This window comes from Corvus moneduloides, chromosome Z (assembly GCF_009650955.1).
Source record: "Corvus moneduloides isolate bCorMon1 chromosome Z, bCorMon1.pri, whole genome shotgun sequence".
Lineage (NCBI taxonomy): Eukaryota > Metazoa > Chordata > Aves > Passeriformes > Corvidae > Corvus > Corvus moneduloides.
This window is the reverse complement of record NC_045511.1, coordinates 16,436,098-16,458,277: the sequence shown is the minus strand read 5'-3', so window position 1 is coordinate 16,458,277 and position 22,180 is coordinate 16,436,098. Positions and strand designations below refer to the sequence as shown.

The 22,180-nt window shown below is 46.7% G+C and overlaps 1 protein-coding gene across 2 annotated transcripts in view; it reads left to right on the top strand.

Annotated features, from left to right (window-relative positions):
• The window catches only part of DNAI1 (dynein axonemal intermediate chain 1), a 138,326-nt gene that overhangs the window by 104,094 nt on the left and 12,052 nt on the right, over window positions 1–22,180 (top strand). For both annotated transcript variants that reach the window (XM_032096853.1, XM_032096852.1), the window contains one exon: window positions 4,548–4,733. In XM_032096853.1, the coding sequence (XP_031952744.1) occupies window positions 4,548–4,733 (186 nt within the window). The remainder of the gene's footprint in view (window positions 1–4,547; window positions 4,734–22,180) is intronic.

The window sequence follows — 22,180 nt, the reverse complement described above, 5'->3', positions numbered from 1 at the left end:
GATGTAAGTGCAGTTTGTAGAGCAGGTGGGGAGAAATAAGTTCAAAACTCTGAATGGGGTTTGATGCTGGGGTTTGATGTGGTTCTTGCCTTGGACATGCACTGTGCTCTGCTTGCAGAGGAGCTATGCGGAGCCTCAGTGGGGAACAGCTGGATTTTGGGAGGTGGAACCCGTTAGCGTGGTTTATAGACAGAGGAGCTGTTGGTCTGGATGAAACTGAACTGGATTTCTTCTCTGGCTGTTTGAAAGTCAAGCATCAAAGCAGCTCATTTATGTCAAACATTTTCTGCAACTGTGACACAATAGTCTTGGATCCATTATTGCCTGTACATCAAGCATGAAGAGAAACTCTGTTGTTACTGTAATGGCAGTTTAAAATTGTTCTAATTGGATAAAGAGCATCAGAAACTGCAGAATTCCCTTGGTCCCACCTCAGAGAAAAATGAGCATCTGCCTAAATTCAGTGCTTGTTTTCAGGGACTTAGCAGAATTGCTGTCCTTCCATCAGGAAATTTGCTCTGAACATCTGCCTGGCATATCTACTATCAGCCTGTCCAGCACTGCAGTACTGTGGTCTAGGTTTCTTTTGATTGTGGTTGATGTCAGCTCATAAATCCCCATGATACAAGGAACTGCTTAACTCAGCAGCTTGGGCTTCATTCAGAAGGTGCTGCATCTTGTCCTGTGCTTTCTTGGTGCAGGCATGGAGGTTTACAAGGATCATAAATAAAATTGCTGTTGGAATGATTGGTTACTACCCAGAGCTTCATTCTTCTGCAATTATCGGTGAAACAGAAGAAAATTCTTGCACTTTCCTATTTCAGACATTTTCAGATTGCTTTTACCTCTCTCTTTGTGTCTTTTTCCAGGTTTCTTGTTGTTGGAGTCTGATTTATGTTCCTTTAAGTAAGTGACCACATATTGTTCCTAAATACTCTGTAAAAAAGAACTGAAATGCCCTTACCCACTGTATTTTTAGCTTATTAGTAAAAAAAACCCGAAGGTGTCTGCTGTGGTCTACAACCAGCAGGGCTCCAGGCCCTCCAGCTTCCTCACTTGCTCCTATGGAATCTGCAGAAGGTATAGAAACAAGTTTGTCAGGAGGCTTCTGCTTCCTTCTCTGCTGATGTACACCAAAATGGAAATGTTTTTGAGGTCTAAAAACCAGAGGTTTGAAACCTTCGCTCTGTAGTTTCTAAATCACTCCTGGATGAGTGTGGGTGAGCAAATATGATGGCCCCAGGTCTCAGCCGCTACAGTGAGGGACCAGTCTCGACAACGTGAGAAGAGGCATGCAGAGCTGTCAGGAAAGAGGGGCTCTTCCTTGGAGGACTCTCACTGGTTTGTAAACTCTGAAAGGATACTGATACAAGTAACAGCTTTTATAAAAATGCCACTTTGTACCAGCTGCCTGACAGTGTCTGAGTATCCGTTCTTGTCTGGGTGCTGCTGGATGTGTGCCTGCCCTGGAACCTGTGCTCTGTGAAGGAGGGTTTGGATGTGGCTCTGGTTCTGGTCATCCTGGCTCCCCATGAATCTGATACTCGAGTCACACGTGGGGTTGGGTAGCACCTGTGTGGGTCATGGTTGCTCTTCTCTGGGTCATACACTCTGAGAGGGCTTGCAAGACCTGAGAGGCCATCTCTGTGTGCAAGCAGTGATCTTGGGGCAGGGGCCACCATGGCAGTGGGATGGAGAGAAAACTGTGTGTTGGTAGTGAGTCTCTGTGGTGGGAGATCCAGCTGGATCCCACTCCATAATCCTTAATTCCAAGACCTGAGCCAGCAGAGCAGGGCTCTAGGGACCCTGGGACCCTGGGACTAGGAGTCCCAAGGAGAGCTGGAGGTTTTCAGTCTCCCATTCTTTGGGCAGAAAGCCCTAGGCAGCTCTACAGATGGTGCTGACCGCGTGTAGCTCTGCTGCTTTGCAGCACTGTTAACCTGCCTCAAGTGTTGTGGAAAGCCTTGTGCCCCTTTTAGGCTACCAGCAAAACACCAAAACCTGTGCTGCTCTGACCCTTGTCTCCCTTTCTCCTAAGAGTAACTGTAAGTCTCTAAATCAAAGCCTCTGAAGTCCTTCTTAGTGCCTGTGTCCCACCCCTCCATCTGGTGTGTCTGACAGCTGATATGAGGCTGATGTTTCCAGCTGAAGAACTGAAATAGTTTGTTCTTTTCCACGATTCCCTTGGCAAAGGAAAACAAGCCCATTTGTTTAGAAGCTCATAAAAGAGGAGCTTTATAGTAGGAACATTCATAAACTTGTTTGCTTTTGACCTTCTCCACATTGCTGATGGTTTCAAGTTCTTGTCCCAGGCATTGTGCTTGTCTGGGCTGTTCATGACATTTTTGAAAAACAGCCTCACCCAGAGTAATTTAAGTTGCTCAGCACTCCAGCATTGAGCCTTTGGCCATGCCATCTTTCTCCAGAGTAGGGCAGGGCAGGATGTGTGTGGGGGGGGTTCATTGACAGCCCTATAGAGAGCAGTGCAGACCTGGCTGCCAAGAAGAAACCTGGCCACTGATTCCCTGTTGCTTTTCTATTTTTTGCTAGATTAAATAGTGCTACTCAATCAGTGAGCATTTCCCAGGCTCCTAGATTACTAAATTAATAAAAGTGTGTTCTATGAAGGCAAGAAATCAGATCTTTAATGAGTGTGGCTCATGAGAGACTGATATGTTTGAAAGAGTGCTTGTTCCTTTTCTGAGATAGTAAGTAAGACAGCAGGTGTAAAGTACAAGCCAGAAGAGCCACCTTGATTTATGTCTAGAGGCAGGAAATTGAAGCTGCCTTTGCTGGATTGTGAGACCTCAAGTGTCAGGTCAAGATTCACAATGTAATGCTGGCACCTGGTATTTTGAACAGATAAAAAGCTGCTGTGCTTTCACCTATGCTTCGGCTGACCGGGAAAGGTCTCTCCAAACTGCAAATCCTTGTCTGTGGCTGATGCTTTGTATTCCCTCCTTGAATTGTACTGTCACGGATTTCTTCAAAATATGTCTTGACAACCCTGTCCACTTTTTAAGAACTTTCCCATCTTATTTTACTTCAGTCTGGAGGCAGTGTTCCTTTTCTTGTTTTTTGCATCTGTAAGACCTTTGTTCTCCCACTCAGACCAAATTCCTAGATTTTTAGTCCTGTGAAGACGCAGCAGCTCACGAGACTGCCTGGGACATGTGCTTGCACATGGCCCAGCTCTGTGCTGTAAATGGATTCAGATAAAATTCACTGACTCATTGGTGTGTAATAGGAAAGTACATGTACAGATTTGATACCTTCCACACTCTTTGGAATAAGCTTTTATAGAGTAGCATTGTTTGATTTCAGATAATTCCTAGATTCAAATTGTCAGCATGACATACTGTTGAAATTACGTGTTTCCTTTGTCTCTTAAGTGCCGGTAAACAAGACACAGCTGGAAGGAGGTTTACAAGTAGTTCAGTCCTAATTTCCTCTATATTCCCACTGTACTTGTTAGCATAAAGCATTCCCTTCCTTAGTTTTTCTGAATACAGAAAAGGGAAGAGAAACATAACGCTCAAATTCTTCATGGTGGATACCAGGTGGAAATCCAGGATGCTGGAAATGGCTCACCTCGGCCCTGGAGAAGAGAGGGACACCATGTTTTATTAGCCTTTGCAGTCTGTGTCAGTAACTGGAACAAATTGCAATTATTGGGAGATAATGTTAACTTAATTCATTCTCTCAAGTAACTGCCACTCTTTCCTCTGCACAATGAAATGTGCATTATTGTGCAGCTGGCTATGTGCAGGTCTGTGTCACTGTGCCAGAGGTCTGAAGTCCATGCCAGTGGGACTCCTGCCTGAGTGGGTCCTCAGGCCTCTCTCCCTCCATCCTCACCTTTCCTGTTTGGCTAATCTTTACCTGGCACTTTTCCTGATGCTGTGGGAGAAGGACATGTGTGCAGGTATAGTGTCTGGGCTGGAGTGAGCTGCCAGTACCAAGCTGTCCTGTGCTTCTCTGGCATTACCCCAGGGTACACTCTAATCATACTATGGCTGTTTCTATCACTTCCCTATTACTTATTGGATTGTGTCTTTATTGTTGTTATTATTAAGCTGAAAATGTTAGAGAGCTCTGTAATAAGCAGTAATCAGAATTTCTGACAGCATTCCCCATTTTGGGCATCAATCTGTGTTAGACTCTGATTTAACAGCTGTTTATCTCATTATTTGCACTGAGAAGGGAGATTAAGGTCTGTGGGGTTAGTAGTGCTGGCTCTGAGCCTTCTCCAGCCCAGATCAGCTGGAGCCTTGCCAAGGCTTGCACCCACAGCAGGGAAGTGATCCTCTGTCCTTGAGCCCCTGCAGGAGGGGCACAGTCACTCACAAGCAGCAGATGACTTCTGCTCACTGGTTACTTAAAAGAAGACCACAGCTCTGAGCGCAGATGGTAATTGTGCGCTGTGGCTGGAAAGTTTTTTTCAGCAGAACCTTTTCTTTCTGATTTCTCCAGCCATCATTCTGTCACTGAGGGATGTTCTTGCCTAATTAATTCCTTTTGTGTTCTTTCCTTTTTTTTTACCCCAGGCCCATGTGTTTGATCTGAATGTTAATAAGCTTGAACCTCTCTGCACCCAGCTAGTGGTGACCAGGAAGAAAAATAAAGCAACCCACATCCAGTTTAATCCTGTCTACCCTATCATCATTGTTGGAGATGAACTAGGCCTCATCACCTGCTTGAAGCTCTCTCCCAATCTGCGCAAGATGCCCAAGGTAAGAATGAGCTGCATTCCCCCAGCCACAGCAGATCTCTTCAAGCCTTGTCACTGTCCCCTCTCCTTCCATGCAATGGTGTTGGCAAAGCTCCTCTCTAGCAAAGTAGGTACAATTACCTCAAGCCTTTTGGGTAGGATATCTGGGATGTTAAATCCTTGTGTCTGTTCCTGTTTGAGCAAGAGGACTCAGTTTTCTCCTGGTAAGAAGTGTAGACTGGTGGGAAAGGGGTTTGCTGTCCCCGGCTGTCACCATGGTCCCAGACAAGCTCTGGTCCAGAGGCTCTGCAGATGTTAATTTGTTTCCCAAAACTCACATATTTTCTGAGTTTTGGGTTTTATTTGCAAAACTTCTTGAAATCAAATAAAGGAGACCTCAGCTCTTTCCTGAGTCCTCCCACAGAAACCTTGCTTCCTGTCTTCTTGTACTCCTGCATCAGAGCCTATCCCCTGACCACTGTGTCAGCTGTCCTGTGAATGAGCCAGCAGTATCTTTAATATGTAAGGAGACTTGGGGTCCTTGTCTCAAGTGACAGCAAGGAGATACATGTGCCTCTGTGGGTTGGTGAAGTTTTTTTTTCCCACCCATCCATGAGGGCCAGTTGTGAAGGATGATAACCTCTCTTACATGGATCTATTACTGGATTTTCTTTCTGGTCTTCATCCAGCTATGAGTTGAATGCCTGTAAATGCAGTGCCCGCTTATGCCCTTGTAATTCTTAGATCCAGTTGTCTTGTGTTAAGTGGAGTCTTTCAGTTTCAGGCTTTTTAGAACTGATCCAAGAAAGCAATCTCTCAAGATGGTCATCTTTTATTTATGTACTCCCAAACGTTTTATATACTCTACTAATCTGCTGTATTAGGCAGGGTCTTTGGCCAGGAACTAATCACACTAGTGTCACTCCAGAGTCTTCAGAATGATTTTTAAAAGGTTCCTTCAGCTGGATGCCACTGGAAATGTGAATCTTCACTGTGCTGACAGGGCACAGAAAACAGTAGCATGGCAATTTGTTTGGGGCTGAGTTGTGGAAACTGTGGAAAAGAATCTCTCATATGCTTCACACTTTTCAATTTCCAGCAAAATTTCAGCCCAAGACCACCCAAGCTCTCCGAGCTGTCATTAGGTTGACTCAGGATAAGTTCCCTTGTTGCTTTATGAGTCCTTCCTGGACATGGGTGAGCACAGTGTCAGCCATGGACCCTGCCTGCACAAGGGCTTAAGCAGTGGAGAGGGGTCACACACACATAAATGTGGCTGCTCTCCCCTTCACCCCAGCTTTGGGCTGACCAGCAATACTGTGCTGTGGGCCAGAATTACTGAATGGTTTGGGTTGGAAGAGACCTTAAAGATCATCTGGTTCCAAATCCCTGCCCTGGGCAGGGACACCAGGTTGCTCAGACCTCCATCCAGCCTGGCCTTGAACACTCCCAAGTGATGTGGCGTCCACAGGTTCTCTGGACAACCTGTGCCGGTGCCTCACCATGTTCACAGTAAATAATTTTTTCCTAATATATATTCTAAACCTACTCTCTGTCAGTTTGAAGCCATTCACCCTTGTTCTGTCACTAAATGTCTTGTAAAAAGTCCCCCTCCATCTTTCTTGTAGGCTCCCTTCAGGTACTGGAAGGCCACAATTAGGCCACAGCTTTCTTTTTTCCAGGCTGAACAATCCCAACTCTTTCAGCCTTTCCTTATAAGAGGGATTCTCCATCCCTCTGATCATCTTGGTAGCCTCTCCTCTGGACTGGCTCCAGCAGGTCCCTGTCCCTCCTGTGCTGGGACCCCAGAGCTGGATGCAGTGCTCCAGGTGGGTCTCAGCAGAGCGGAGCAGAGGGGCACAATCCCCTCCCTCCCCTGCTGCCCACGGGGCTCTGGATGCAGCCCAGGACACGTTTGGCTCTCTGGGCTGTGAGTGCCATGGCCGGGGCATGTCCAGCCTCTCACCCACAGCACCCCCAAGTCCTTCTGGGCAGGGCTGCTCTGGGTCTGTTCATGCCCAGCCTGTGCTGATACCGGGGGTTGCCCTGACCCAGGTGCAGCACCTTGCACATGACCTTGAACTTTATGATGTTTCCATGGACCCACTCCTCGAGCTTGTCTGGGTCCCTCTGGATGGCATCCCCTCCTTCAGGCGTGAATTCAGATGTCTCCTTCCACTCCTGGTGGCCAGCAGCAGCCCTCTATGCAGTTATGAATGTTGTCATTTCTCTTTGCTGACCTTCTTTAAAGGCAAACTGCATGTTGTTGACAAAGCAATTTAAACTTGAGTTTAGGAGTAACTACATCACTTACTGCTGACCGTTAACCAAAAGGTACTCCATCCCATGCAACATATAAATGGGATGGAAATGGACTCTGCTGCTCTGATGTTATTAAACTATCTGTCTTCTGCTGGCCTGGTTAGGTTTGAACGGACACTAAACACAGAACTAAATGTTTCTTGCACATGTGGAGAAGAAGGAGGGATGTTCAGGCATGACTGGTTATGTGTGTGGGTTCCTTGACTGCAGCCAGCTCATCTCTGAAAGACAGGAGGATTTAAAACAGATGACATGCAGTGTGGTGGCAAAGTGATGGACCTGGCCTAGCCTGCCCAGTGCTGCAAGTGAACAAGTGGTGAGGAGATTTAGCTGATGGAAGAGAATGTTTTAGCAGAGGGAAGTCAAGCCCTGTCAGAACAGGCTATGCCATCCTGTGTGTGCTCCTGTCTATCTCCTTTCTTTGAAAGCACCAGCCTTTGTGTCCTTAGCAGCAAGCCTCCAGCCATGTTTGCAAGAATATAATCCCACAGTGGGAAGTCAGATGTACTTCCAGAGTATTGATCCAAGCTCCTCTAAAGATCAGCTCAGTGTGCTCTTTACACCCTTACCCTGTGCAACCAGCTTTCCTCTGTAAAATGACTCAACTTTTCCCTCTTTTCTGGGATTCCCCAGGATGGAGTTGACAGTCACAGAACTTCCAGAGATTTTTGTAAGTGAAGAGGGTTCAGAACTGTGCAGAGGAGTCCTGACATCCCAGCTGCCTCTTTGCAGATAGAAAAACCAGTCCATGCCTGGCTCAGTACCCAGGTATCCCAGGCTGTTCTCTTTGCCACTTGGTACCCTCAGAGCCCAATGGGGAAAACTGCTGGACAGCCAAGTGGTCAAGCCACAGTTAGTGCTTCTGAAGGCTGGGACCTTCATGCCAATCCCAGCATCTGTGAGCTCAGCTGCCTGATCTTGCTCTGTCAGCTCCTTTGGATACAGGAAGGCCCCTTTTGCTGAGCTCTGGCAGAACCCAGGATGCCAAAGGGACAGGGCAGTCAGGAGCTCATCCAGGTCCTCCTAGCCATCTGTTTCATACTGATGTCACAGGGGGTTGCCTTCCCACACAGCTGGGACAACTGCTTTTGATGGGTAAAACTTGCAGACTAATCAATTTTTTGAGAGAACTCTTAATAGCCACATCATTCCAAACCCCATGCTTCCCCTGAAAACAGACACAGTGCTGTCTACTCCATGTTCTGTAGATTCCTTGGCTATTGCTGGGCTTGCGTGATAGAGCTTACAAAAAGTGACTGAGCTAACATTGTCCTGGTGAGATTTCAGCCATTCTGAGTTTATTGGATTTTGGCTGTTAGTTAAAGCTGGTGTGGTGGATGAGTGGAAATGGGGAAGATAAGGATGCTTGGGTTTTCATCAGACCTTGGTTCCTTCCTGTCTTCATGTCCTTGAGCAAGGAGGGAAGGTTGAAGATCTCTTCAAGTAATTTGCAGGGTTGGCCTGCAGCTTAATTAATTCATGTTCGTAAAACACTTGGGGATCTTTAAGAAGTGTTATTTACTACTCTGAGTTTTGCTGTCAGCTGCATCAGCGCAGTCTCATTTATGAACACTTGGCAGAACAAATATGCCAGGGGGGAACTTCTCGAAAGCACTCAGGTAGTGTTTTCAGAAGTGACTTACACCAAGACACACAGTAAAATCTTTAAAAAATGCCTAAAACTCCTTGTGAGTTTTGGCATCCTGAACTCATAGTGGCTCATGGAAAAAGGTGAGTTTGTTGTTGAGAGGAAGCAGGGGACGGGGTCTCTGCCACCCATCAGGCACGTGTGTCAAGGGCACACAGAAGGCACGGAGGTCCTGTGTTCATGTGTCTGTGCCATGGTGATTTGAGTCCTGGATCTCTCCCTACCAGCACAGACTGAAGTCTCTGGGGCAGGAAAAAGAGATCCCCTTGCCCCAAGCTGTATTTATTTCCATGAGGTGAAACTGGTTTGGGCCCTTCTGTTTAGAAGTGCGGGACAGAAATGCCTGCAGTATTTTAAGATGCAGCAGTAGGAACAAGTGTCTCTCTGCTGTCATCCAAGCCACTTTTAGACTCCAAGTGCTCTTTAAATATTGCAGTGGGTGTCAGGCAGGAATTGTTTAACTAATAAAGTATCATTTCTAATTTGTAACGACCTTGGTGGTTGAGTTCACCCGAGGGAAGCATTGCTGTAAGAAGAATCAGTTTGGGGCAGAGCAGTTTAATTAGTGAGCCTTCCAGGTTTCATTCGAGGGTTGGAAGAAATTAAAGCATTTTGTCATCACAGTCAGAAGAATGTAGCTGCTCATAGGCTTTGGTTTGTTTTTTAAAAACTGCTAAAGTAGCCTGGCTTAACCTCTGCCAATGCCAAAAGTAAGCAGGAGATAGTAAAAAAAAGTGTGCAGTGTTTTTTAGAAATTTTGGGAGAGCAGAGCAGAGTAGGAATAGAAGAGAAAGCAGATGAAAGAAAGGTTGCAATACAGAATTTGCTGAGGCTAAGGCAAATTTCTTGGCCAGTACCCAGGCTGAGTGCCAGGGAGGCAGACATCTTCTTGGCCTGATGCTTGTCTTGGATATTTATCTTGGATTATTTATGATGGTAATCTCTGTTCCTGCTACTGGTTTCTTCACATGCAAAGCATCTCTTTTTCTGTTTCTTGGTAACAACTGAATTTCTTCCCAGGCAGTAAATCCTGATTGATTGGGTCTAGCTGGGCATGAGTGGAGTAGGAAGGGGAACACAGCTGCTTGCCCACCCCAGGACACAGTGCCAGGACTGCTCATGTTCAGGAGCTGCTGGCGCACACCTCTGGGTCCAATGCTGTGTACCTGTGAGCAGCTTAAAATGTGGGGACAAGCGAGGGGCATGGGCTGAGTCTGAGCCTTCACGTCCATGTGCACATGCTGCTATGCACTCTCCATGCCTTATCACACCACCAGTGTAATCTCTGGACTTCGTGACACCCTGCATCTTTGCAGCTTTGATGATTTTGCCCTTGGCCAGATCCAGCCCAAGACTGTTCAGCCAAGGAAGGAGCATTGAGTTTTGCTTCCTGAAGCACTGTGGCTTTTTTGGCCAGAGCTGATGGTGGGGTCTGGGAGGGATTTGGGGACTGTGATAGACCACGGGAGGATGTTGGGGTTTTAAGGAGATGAAAGAGGAAAAGGGATTTGGGGAAGCTTTGTGGAAGTGTCCAAAGTTTAAAGGAGACAATAGGAGAGTGGCTGACATCTTCTCTTCAATCTATCCCCCTCCCCAGCGCTGTATCCCAGCACAGAGATCTTGTGGGGCTTGAGGTTTCTTCGTCCTTCACACTCCCCAGCAGCACCCCCTGCACACAAGTGCTCTCAGGAAGGGGCCCTGGTTTCATGCCTGTCCCCAGTTTCAGTGAGATGCAGCTCACGTCCAGAGCAGGTACTAGACTGGAACACTGTGAACAGAGACTGGGATGCTCGATCATGAACTGCTCTGTAGCCTTGTGTTGTTATCACCTAGGATGACAGGGAGAAATTTGAAGAAGTTAAGGATCAGGAGATTGTTTCTGTTCTCGGTGTTTTCTTTACCTGCAGGAAGTGTAAGGGATTGAAAGGAATGAGATAGATTTGTCTTTACAAACAAACTGTGGGTCTGCTGATAGGTAAAGATAGATACTGAGATGGGAAAGAAGCAAAGGGGGCAGCCATAAATACCATAGGAAAAGAAAAAGGGCAGTATACATTAGAAGGGGTCTGTATGAAGTGATTTGGGAAGTCTGTACCTCTCAAGGACCTCGGCCAATGGGGAAAGAGAGAGGGAAATGTGGCCAGGAAATTAGGATAAAAAGGAGGCTGTGAGACCCCAGGGGAATGCCCCATGGCCTCTCCCTTTATTTGAATAAAGTAACAGGACTCCTCTGTCTCCCTTTTGGACATAAACCTCTGGTGTTTGTGGATTAATTTTCCTGGCAGGATCAACCAACCAGCATGTAAATACAGAAATATAAACTTGAACTCCCTCCTTCTGTCCCAACATGTACAGTCCATCTGCACATGTGACTGTATTTAAGGAAGGAAGCTATGGATTAGATACGTTCTTCAAGGTCATGTCAGTCCTAGGCTGGTGAGCAGCTTAATACTGAGGGAAGTATATTTTGTCTCTAAATTTTCTGTCTCAACAGCTTCCATTCTGTCTGAGAGAAAAGCACTTCTGTCTCCTCTCCAAACAGGTCAAGTTTTGTTCTTTTAGTGGTGTAATTCCTAGTCCCTCTGCTTTCATGCAAATGCTTCTCTCTCAATGCCTTCTGTGCTGCTCCAGCAGTGGCCGATTTTCTCCGTGTCTCTTCAGAACTGGCTAATTGCTCAGTGACCCAGAAGCACAAAGCACAAGCAGTGCTGGAGGAATTTGGTGTGCTGCTGTGCCCTGCCTTCATGAGGATTGCCTCCTCCAGAGTCAGCTTGGCCTCTGGATAAGGAGGCACACACAAATGAGCTTGGGTCTCATAAAAACTGACCTGCAGCTTGATGGCCTCCTCCAAAATTTGCAAAAGCTTTTTGATTTCTTTTCAGCCCCTCCCTGTTATTTAGTCTAGTTGCAAGTAGCTGCTCTGTACTGTTAGGGGGAGAGCTGAGGTACATGGGGTACATCCAGGGACTTGTGAAACCCTGTCCCTGACTGTTCACAGCTTTCTGTGCCACTTCTGTAGGCCATGTAAGGATATATGCACTGGTGTTTACTCTTTGGTGCAAGAAGGAAACCCAGTGCTGGAGGCCTTCAAGAAGAGTAGGTTGGAGACACGTGTACAGACACATGTCTGCCTTGGAGCAGGAGGGGCTGGAGGTGGTTGCTCTGACAGTCTCTGGGTTCGGGGTGTGTAAGTCCCAGCAAGAGGCCTGCCACTGGTGTGGAGCTTGTTGGGGTGTGAGCAGCACTGCTTATAGCCTGCGGCTGTTTTGCTACACAGACCTGTGACTCATAATTATAAATCAACAACCACCAAAGGGAATACTGGCAAAAGCAACTCCCATGCCCCTTCTGCCTTTTCGTTCCTCTCCATGATTTCCTGCCCTCCCACTGTGCTAGGAAAGCCATTAGCAGGAAGACCTTTGTGGCCCCATAGGATCTCTTCCTCCTCCACTGTTCCACATCAGGTTCCTCCCAGTCTAGCATAGCCTGAAATAAAATGAAGGTACTGTTTAAGCCTGGAAAGCTGTTACTTGGGAATGAGATGGTCCATGTGCCAGCAGGTTACAGTTCCTGGGCAAAACGGAAGCCTTTCGGTATTTACCTGGTCACCCTGGGCATAGCCACTGTGCACAAATCCAGGTATCCAAGGGTGTTGCACCACAATTACAAAGGAGTCTGGATCTTGAACAGAGTGTGGCAGCCCTAACTACTCCCCCTATTTGGGGAGCTAACCCAAACAAGCAGGGGTAGATTGACAGGACTTGAATACTCTTTGATTTTGGTGAAATAACTTTTGGGTTGCATCAAAGTATGTGAAGGGAGAAGACAGCTCCATGTAGCGGAAGCATTGTTGAACCTCAAGGTCAAGAGCTGGAGTTTTTCTTCCTTTTACTGTTCCTGGCCACATCTTCAACGATTTTTTGTTATGTAATGTCCCTTTCTGTGGCTGCTGTGTTTGGCAGTTGTTGGAGAGACAACATCAGCGTATTTACACGTTATTTTAAGCTGGAGTCAATTCCCAGAGGTCAGGGTGAAATGTGTTTAGCACGTTAAATGGAAACACTGGTAGCTGAAGCAAGAAAAGGTCCCATTTTACAAAAAATCCATAGTACTTATGAATAATTTCTGGAGTGCAAGTCTCATTCTGTGAGGTGCTGTGTGCCGTCAAGGGGATACTGAGTAAGCCAAGAGGGCTGGCTTTGACTTTCTAGTTTTGTCTTTGAAGGTCTGTGTAATAAAAAGGTTGCCAGTGTTTGAAAGTGATGTGAGACTGCTCTGTTTTGCAATACTAGTGGTTTGGAGAAAAATGCTAGGAGGATTTGGTTTTGTGATCAATAATAGTCAAGATTTCCTAGGCATAAATCTGGTGTGTCCTTGGATTTGCTGTCCTCAGTAAATTTGGCCGAGCAAAATTGGATTCTAGTTGTGCCTTATTTACGCCTTCCCTTGTATTTCTCCACATTGGTACTGTTATGTTGCTACAAATACTGTTTTATCTGCAGGCTTTGCATCCTCTTCCTTTGTGCACAGATTGTGTCTGTTCTTTGGTGTCTGCGATGCTAGAGCTCCCCAAGTCCCAGCAGTCTGGACTTTGCTCCTCTGCAGCCTGCAGCCCATCGCTGTCCTGGGAAATGCCTAGTGCATGAGAAGGAGCCTTGCCTGATGTTTTCAAAGGACTTTCATTTTGGTTAGATCTGTGATTGCCTGAATATGCCTGTTCAGCTTGCACAATTCCTCTTTGAGCCAGAGCATCAGCTTTCTTCGGTGCCTTGGCAGAAAGCACAGCACAGTCTTAAGGCAAGTGAGGCACTGCTCAGCCTCACAGGATCTGCTTGGCTCACCTATCCTTCCTGTTTATTTATCTGTCCTCTGTGTGTTTGTTTCTATGCAGATGACTTAAATCCCATCCAGGAAATTGGGGAATCCTGAGAAATCACCAGTTCTTTGCCTGAGTAACAGCCCCAGTACAAAGGCAGAGGGACCCCTAGGGGAACAAGCTGTTTTCTAAGCATGCCTTTGGCAAAGACAGCAATGGAGGCTTTTTGGGAGGCTCTCATTCTTCCAGCAATGGCTGGGTGTGAGTGCAGGATGACCAGCCTGCAGCCTGCCCTGCAGAGACAATTCAGTGCTCAGCCCCTCTGCCAGACCTGATTAGAGTGGCCTGACGAAGGAGGTAATGTGTGTGTTTATCCTCCAGATCATCTGAGGATGAGCTGATTTTACGCCACACAGCCCCAAGCAGCTCTCAGGAGTGCAGCTATTCCTGAGCACTGGCTCTGCACAGGGGAATGAAGGAGGAAAGCTTGTTAGCTCAGCCCCTGAGCCACGGGGTGCGTTTGAAGGACAAGGTGATGGCTTGTCATGAGGATAAGGGACAAAGCAGTGCGTGGTGCCTGGGAGACCTAGCCATGGTCCTGGCCTCTGCGTGTCCTTGGATGAGATGCAGCTCCCCTTCATGTTGAGTAGGATGAGGACTCCCATCTCCCTTGGAACCACAGTGGCCAAGTGACAGTTGTCCATAGATGCCCTGGATCTACTCTCCTACAACCTCTTCTCTGTGCTTCCCTCCTGCTGAGTGCTTTTGGGATACATCCAATACAGTCATACCTTAGGAGAGGAGCTGCAGCTGGGGCGCAGTGATGGACAGCCTTGTCCCACCAGGGCCCAGATCCTGGAAGGCTCTCCTGCATCCTGCCTGACATTTGGATATCACAGACTATCAAGCCCAAGATTTCAAGCCGAGCCAGGTCACTGAAAAACTGAAGAAAACTAGGAAGTGGAGCAGGGGCAGAGGGAGGAGGTGGCAGTGGTATGAGTAAATGGGTGAGAGCAGCAGGCATCCCATGGGTGACCTGGCCAGAAAAGCACACAAAACTCTGGAATGTAGGTCAGCAGCTCCTTGTTGGGTCTGTACCTCCACAGCTGTAGGTTTGGCCTCTCTATTTGTAATGGCATCCACTGCTCACGCAGTTAAGTTGGAGAAATGTAGCTAATTCTCCCAAGCTCATGGTCATGCAGTGTTCTGAGCACCTGAGAATTCACTCAGCAGGGATGGAGAACAGGACACTGGTCTTCATGTGCAAGACCCATTCCCATCATGCTTTGCCTCACCTCACAGAACCTAGTAATGCCCCACAGCTGGGAGAAGATGGGTTCTTACTCTTCTTCAAGCTCTGCAAGGAATAATGGATACGAACTGAGAGGGGAAATTTCGATTAGATATTAGGAAGAAATTTTTTACTGTGAGGTTGGTTAGACCCCAGGACAGGTTGCCCAGGGAGACCATGGATGCCACAACCCTGGCAGTGTTCAAAGCCAGGTTGGATAAGGCCTTGAGCAACCTGGTCTAGTGGGATGTGTCCCTGCCCATGGCGGGCTGAAGGTTGGGACTGGACGATCTTTAAGGTCCATTCCAACCCCTTAAGGTTCTATGATTCTATGATACCTTGTCCCTGGGCATCGACTGAGCACTCTGGGGCAGTGTCCCTGATTGCAGAGCCTGGTGGTATTTGCTGCAGTGACAAATGCAGGAAATTTGTCATGACATGGAACAGGAAGAAATGCAGCTATGAGGGCCAAAGGAACAGCTTGATTTTTGGCACATTCCTGTAACTCCTCCTGAGCCTCTGCCAGAATCTGACACAATCTTCCCCAACAGCGAGCCTGTGCTGGAAAGGGCTGAGGCTGCCTGTGGAGACACAGAGGGCAGCTCCTTGCCTGGGAAATTGTGTCTGTGCCATTGTAAAACACATCCCAAATGCATTGCTGTAAAAAGCCCTTCACTTGCAGATTTCACCTGTAGGTTTTGTGAATCTGGGTGACTCTGGGTGCATCCCTCTGAAGATCTTCATGCCCCTACACGCTCTGATTGAAACCATTGAGCCTCTCCCCAGCTCATGTTTGTGCCACCTACCAGCCTCCTCCACAAGAAAACAAAGGGAGACACCTGCGCCTGCAAGCAGGGCAAATAAATGTCCCTTGCACAAATTAATTTGATGGGCTCAATGCAGAATTGCTTAAATGAGAGAAGGGAAGGGATCGCCAGTGAATAAAATGGCTCACTGCTCACTGTGATGGAACTGATGCAAGGGGATTATTTTTATTCCGTGGAGAAAAGGAAGAGCCCTGTGAAGCAGAGGAGAAGAGGGTCCGACTTACAGTCCCGCTGGCTGTGCGAGATGCAGTGACGGCTGCAATCAAAGCAGCTCTGAGGTTCTCCTGGAGGGAAACTGTTACGCCCCAGTTCACTGACTGATTTTCTGAGATGGGATGCCAGGCACCAACTGTGTGAGGCCGTCTTAGGACAAACATCCCCTGGTCTCCTCTGCTTCTATATCTCACCAGGGAGCTGCTGGTGATCCCACTGCTCTCAATCTAGGGTGTACCTGGGCTCCTCACCCCTCACGGGGCCTGGTCAGTGCAGAGACCTGTTCTGCCAGGGCAATGTTGTGTTTTCGCACCTCCCACCTGTTGGGCTGAAATCTTTTTGTTATCCCCCAGACCAACTTCCATGAACTGTGCCCTTGCTGCACCATGTCCTGTGGGTGCTGCCCATAAAGAGATCCTTTCACATGCCTGCCCATGACACTCCCGTTCCTCAGCAGTGGCAGAGCTGACTGTTTCACTGCTGCACAGGAGTGCCAGGTCCCCTCCAGGTGATTATCTCTCTAACTCCAACCCTGATGGCAAAACACTCCCTCCCCACAATCCCGTGTTTGTGCTGGGGACTGTCCCTGCTCACTCTCAATATCTTGCATTATCTCGCATTTGTCCTTGTTAATTCACATGCAGGTTTTCCAGATCACATCTCTGGTCCAGCAAAGTAATTTCAAATTCCAGTCCTGTCTTCCTGGACACCTGCAGTCTGCCTGTCTGTCCCAATGTCCAAACACTAGCAGAAAATCTGACCAAATCCCCTCCAGACCACGGAGCTGTGAGAGTTACACACAACTCAGTGCTGACAGCCCTGGGTACAACTAGTCAGCTGGGTCTTACCAGTTTCTACTCACTTTATGTAGATCTGTTGTGTCACTTCAGGATCAGAATATCAAGGGAGACAATGGCAAAGTCTTCTCAAAGTCATGGTTAATGACTTCTGTGCCTTTCCCGTCCACAAGGTGTATTGTACTGTTGCAAAAAGAAATCAGATTGGTGCAGCATGACTTCTTTGGTGCAAATTCGCGTTAGTTATGATGCATTTCAGGTGCTTACAGGTTGTTGACTTGTTCCATTCATCTTCTGAAAAGTGAGATTAAACTGAATGTCTTCTGAGTAGTTGCTGCATTTACCTTTTTCAGCTTCCTGATCCCTGTCATCCCCTGAAATTTCCCCAGGAAATGTATCAGATTAAGGCTGTTAAGTTGATCAGGTTTGGTAACTGCTGCCCTTCCCAGGGGGCTCGGAGTGTTGTGGTCAGGATGGTCTCAAATACAGTAATCAAGTCAAAGTCTGTGGTCACAGATAGCACCTTTTATTAAGCAAATACTTATGCTCCGGAAGAAAAGAGAAGTGCATATGCCCTATAGCTGGTATTTTATTCTCCAGCTATGTATTATTTGGGTTAATAAAAGTCACTGCCTTTCCCTGTAAACCCGTGTGTCTGGATACACACTAACCCTGCTCATCTAGACCAGAAATCTCCCCACTTGGTTGCTGGTGTTGGCTCTGACATCCTGAGGATTTGGGATTGCAGGAAAGAGGAAAGGATCCTTCCCAGAAGCACAGGAGGAAGCATGAATATCAGCACTGTTCGGTTACTGCTTTCTTGTTTTTTTGCCTTGTCTGACTTTTTGATGATTATGTAGACTTGCTGTCAGAAGTCAGACTCCAAAACAGACACCAAAATGACCAGAAACTACTTTGCAAGTGCAGTTGTGAGACTGGAGGATGCTCATCCCTCTCCAGGATTAGGCCTCCTGCTTTGATCTGCACTGAGGGAACCTGCTAAGTGAGAGAAATGAGCTCCAAGGCTCTCATTTTTATCTGGCCTGGCCAACCGATGGACATCCAGTGGGAGTTCAGGAAATTGATAATTTTGTGCATTTCATGTCAATGAAAAAAAAAAATCATGCCAGGCTTTGCCTCTCGGTTTGAGTTTGTAATAGAGCTGAGCAAAAGGCTGATGGATTTGGTTTCAATTAGAACTGCTTGTTCAAGAAGAAAAGCTGTGCTTTAAAAGCTGTGCAGTAAAAGCCCTGCAGCCCAAATGGCTCCTGCAAACTGGGGACTGAAAAAGTTAGGCTGCACAAGTGAAAGGGAAACCTACCCTGAGAAACCTCTTCTCGTCTGCTGCCACGAGGCCAAAAGCAGGGCTGTGGAGGTCCTGTCTTGCTCAGTTCAACCTCATGGGGTTTTCCAGCCTAAAGCACCAGCAAAAGAGAGGAATGTGGGTCCTGCTTCTGTAACAGGGAGAGCCTGGGGTAGCTTGAGCCTGAAGTGCAGTGACCAAGTATGGAAATCCTGACTGGCTGTAGGGTATGAAGACTTGCAGAAGGATCTGTGATCCCGTCTGCAGTGACAGGAAAAACTCCAAGTTGATTGCACCTTGCTGTGTGGGGAAATTTCATTCTTCAGAGTGCTTTTACCCTGCTCATAGCCAGGGATGTGCTGCCAGCCATGATTTTTCAGACGCTGGTGTGGTAGGCAAAGTCTCTGCAATCAGTCAGACCTGCATTTCGAGTCAAGGTTAGTCTGAGCTCTGACTTAGAGAAGCAGTAAGTAAGTGGGGCACCACCACTGCCTGCCTGCAAAGGAAGAAAGAGAGATGGCTTGGCAGAGAGAGCTCCAGCCCTCAGTTCCCGTATCTCCGAAATACTCAGTTGTGGTGCCAGGCTGAACAGAGGTTACCCCAAGACTTGGCAATTGGTACCTCCCCTCCTCTCTATCCCTGTCCCTTACCTGGCTTGAAGTCACGGGCAGGGGTTCACTGGAGAGGTACAGCCTTTGTGGCTGTACTTCACAGCCTGTGCTTTTGGGTTTCTGCAGGCTTTAGTGACCCCCCTGAGTGCTCCTTGTCCCTGCCTCTCCCTGTCAGTGAGTAACCCCAGGTTTTTGAAAGGCTTGTCTGGATTGGCATGAGAGGTGCTGCAGAAATGTCACACATTATGTGGTGTGGTTGAAGGACCTAGAGGAAACTTAAACATTGCGATTGACCTGTTTCCCCTGCTTCAGACAGAATTGCTTGTCTATCAACATGAGATCTCTTCATCACCATCACAGCCCCTTATACACTTGATACTCCATGGGCTTTCAGCCGTGACTTGGTAATTGCTGTTTGGCTCAGACCTGTGGTAAACCTTTGTCAAGATACTACTTATGTCCGAAAGAATGGTTGAACATGGACTTTCTCTGGAAAATAAACACCCTGCTTAAAAAAGGCAGCACTACAAAACACCTGCATGGATTCACTTAAAGAGAGCTGAGACCAGCAGAACTTTAAATGTAACTAGGAAGGGGTCTCTGCACACATCCAGGGTTGACTCTGCAGTGGAGGTGATTGATTGACTGATTGACAAAAAAATGGAAAGCAAGTCTTGAAAGACCAAGATGGTTGACCTAAGGCCTAGGAAACATGATTTCAAGAAGGTTTTGAGGACCTTGAAAGTAAATTAAGCTTTATAACTTATAATTTAAAATTTGTAATCTAAGATTATATATGTAATACAATTATATTCTATGCATAGATCATAGATCATAGACCATAGATCATGTAATATATAGTATATAATATATAATACAATTCTATATAATAATTAAATATATTTTAACAAAATATAACTTGATCTCATCCTAAAGGCACCTGCATGGGGAGGGATTTGCAATGGAGGAAAGCTCCTTAAAATTACCAGACAGAGATATAATGGGATTTGGCAGCTGACCAAATTAAACAAGGACTTGAGCATACGTATTTAGCATGGCACTACCTTGTCTTTATCCCTCAAACACCTTCAGGTCAAAACACTTTGCCTTTTAGTGAAAGCTCTGTTTTAGCTCCAGGAGGAGTCATTGTTGTGTTCAGGACTGACTGAAACTGTGTGAATCATTATGGTTATTTCTGGGTTTAAAAATATATTAAATCTACTTCCACTTTTTGATCTTATTGAAATGATAGGGGAATTGTCAGGCAGCATTACAGAGAGAGATTCACAGCTTTTACAAAGAGGTAATAACAGCTCAGAACAGGCCACATACCTGCATGTGAAGAGATTTACAGGCTCCTGAACTCCTCAGTCATGTTGATTATGGTTTGGTTTTCAGCCTGTGTGTTAAACGATCAAACTGCAAGCACTCAGCAACAAAACCAGTGGGAATTTATTGACACTAAGCCCATGTTATCCCTTTCCTGCCATTGATACAAGCATAGTGGGAAAACATATACTTGTCCTACATGTCTCGGATTATGTATGTTCCCCTCTTATGTCAGCTTTTCCACTTGTGGGTAGGCACGGGGAAACAATCCCCACTTTCTCATCCCCGTGGTGCCAGTTCTCACAGGCTCCTAGTCCAGCTTCCTCCTTGGTCCTATCACTATCTGCCTCAGGCTTCTGTTCTCCATGGGTTTTCTCCAGTGCTCCTGGTTGTCATTTTTCACTGAGGGACCTTCTTCCTCTCTTTACCCCTTTGACACCAACATTCAAATTGGTCTGTGTAGCTTCCACAGCATCTAGATACCCTGGGAGGAGGGTGCTGGAGAACTGGTCCTCTCTGTGCCTGTGTTCTTCTCCAGGGGCTGGGAATTGCCCAGTTGATGGCTGTATTGCTCTGCACTGCTCCTGGCATTATGAGCAATATAAGGTTTAAGAGGACATTTGCTTAGAAATGCTGTCTGCAATAAGAGCATAGCAGCAGAGTAGGGTAGAGCTGCAAAACTCATCCACCAGTGTACACTTGGTGATGAAGAACATTCTGGGATTGTAGAGCCACAGGCATGTTCAGGCTGGAGGTGATGTTGGGATATCTCTAGTTCAGCCTCCAGCTCAGAGCGAGTACAGCCCTGAGATCAGACAAGGTTGCTCAGGGCTTGAGCTTCTCTTAAAAACTCCAAGGCTGGAGATCTCACAGCCACTCTGGAGTCTTGTTCCAATGACTAACTATCACAGTGGAGAAAAACTTTCTTATGTCATGTTGAATCCTTCCCTGTTTCAGTTTATGGCTGTTATGACTCATTCTCCTGCTGTGCACTCCTACAGAGAGTCCATTTTTGACTTCTTAATATCCTCCACTTGGGTGCAGGTAGGTGCCTGTTAGGTCACCCAGAACTATGTCTTCTATAGGCTGAACAAGTCCAGCACTCTTAGTATCTGTTCAGTGCAAATCCTCCAGACATCAACAGTCTTGCTAGTCTCTGCTGGCCTCAGTCTGGTTTATCGACACCTCAGTTTCACCCCTTAAACTACCTTCTGCCTCTCTTCCTGTAGGTGAAACCATTAGCTGAAAATGAAGACCTTTTGTAGCCTGTTTTTCATCACCAGGGCAGAGAACAGACACACTGATCCAGCAGACCTGTCATCTACTTTTCTTATTTCTTTCCTTCCTAGAAAGCTCTTTCCCTTTTTTTCAGTGACGAAGAACATGGCACACAGGACCAGGGACAGGAGGTGAGAAGGGTTCATCCTCTTTGCTTTCTCTCACCTCTCAAAATTTCTTTCATTAACACTCACCTAGTGTTTCTTAATTAGCACCTTCTGGCTTGGAACTGCCTGCCTGTGTTGCAGCCTTCTTCAGAAAATCTGCTGAAGCTCTTATCTATTGTATGACAGGAAGTAGCAAACACTTGGGCTGCTTACTAGACTGACAGGTGCTCTTACACCATAGATTATACAGGGGCTGAGTGGTGTTCTCACCCTCAGCCTCTGTAGCCATCCTTGGCTTTACCTGTCCCTCCTGAGGGAACCTTCTGTGATTCTGTTCATGTCTTCTGGTGCCAAGCCAAATGGCAAGTGCACATCTGAGCTAAACCAGGAGAGTGCAGAAGTTATGCCAGAAGCAGGAAGAGTAACCAGCTGAAAAATCACCCCAAAAGAGCAGTTACCAGTGAAACAACTGGGATGAAATCTCAGAGCAGTCTGCAGATTTATTTGGGAGGGTGGGTTGGTGTCCTCACTGGCATTTCAAATTTGTTACTCATTCCTCAGCTGATCTAGCAGAGTCCACTTACAAAGTCTTGAGAGGACCTGGTGGCATGGAGGTCACAAGCACTTTGAAAGGCTTTGTACCAAATCTCCACGTGGGGAAATGGACTGAAATCAAGGAAGTGATCAAGAAAGTACCAACAATGTCTGCCAGGGCTGGTCTCCACTGTGCTTGATTCTGCTCAGGTGCAGAACCCGAATTAAGTTTCTGTGGTCCAAGGACTCAGAATTATGCTAATGAGCCCAATTTAGTCAGTGATCCCATGCCTCCAACAGGATGTGATTTCATCAGGGAGTGAGGTGAGAATTTGTCTCATGTTATGTACATCACAACAGCATGAAGCCCCAGATTGTCATATAGAAAACAAT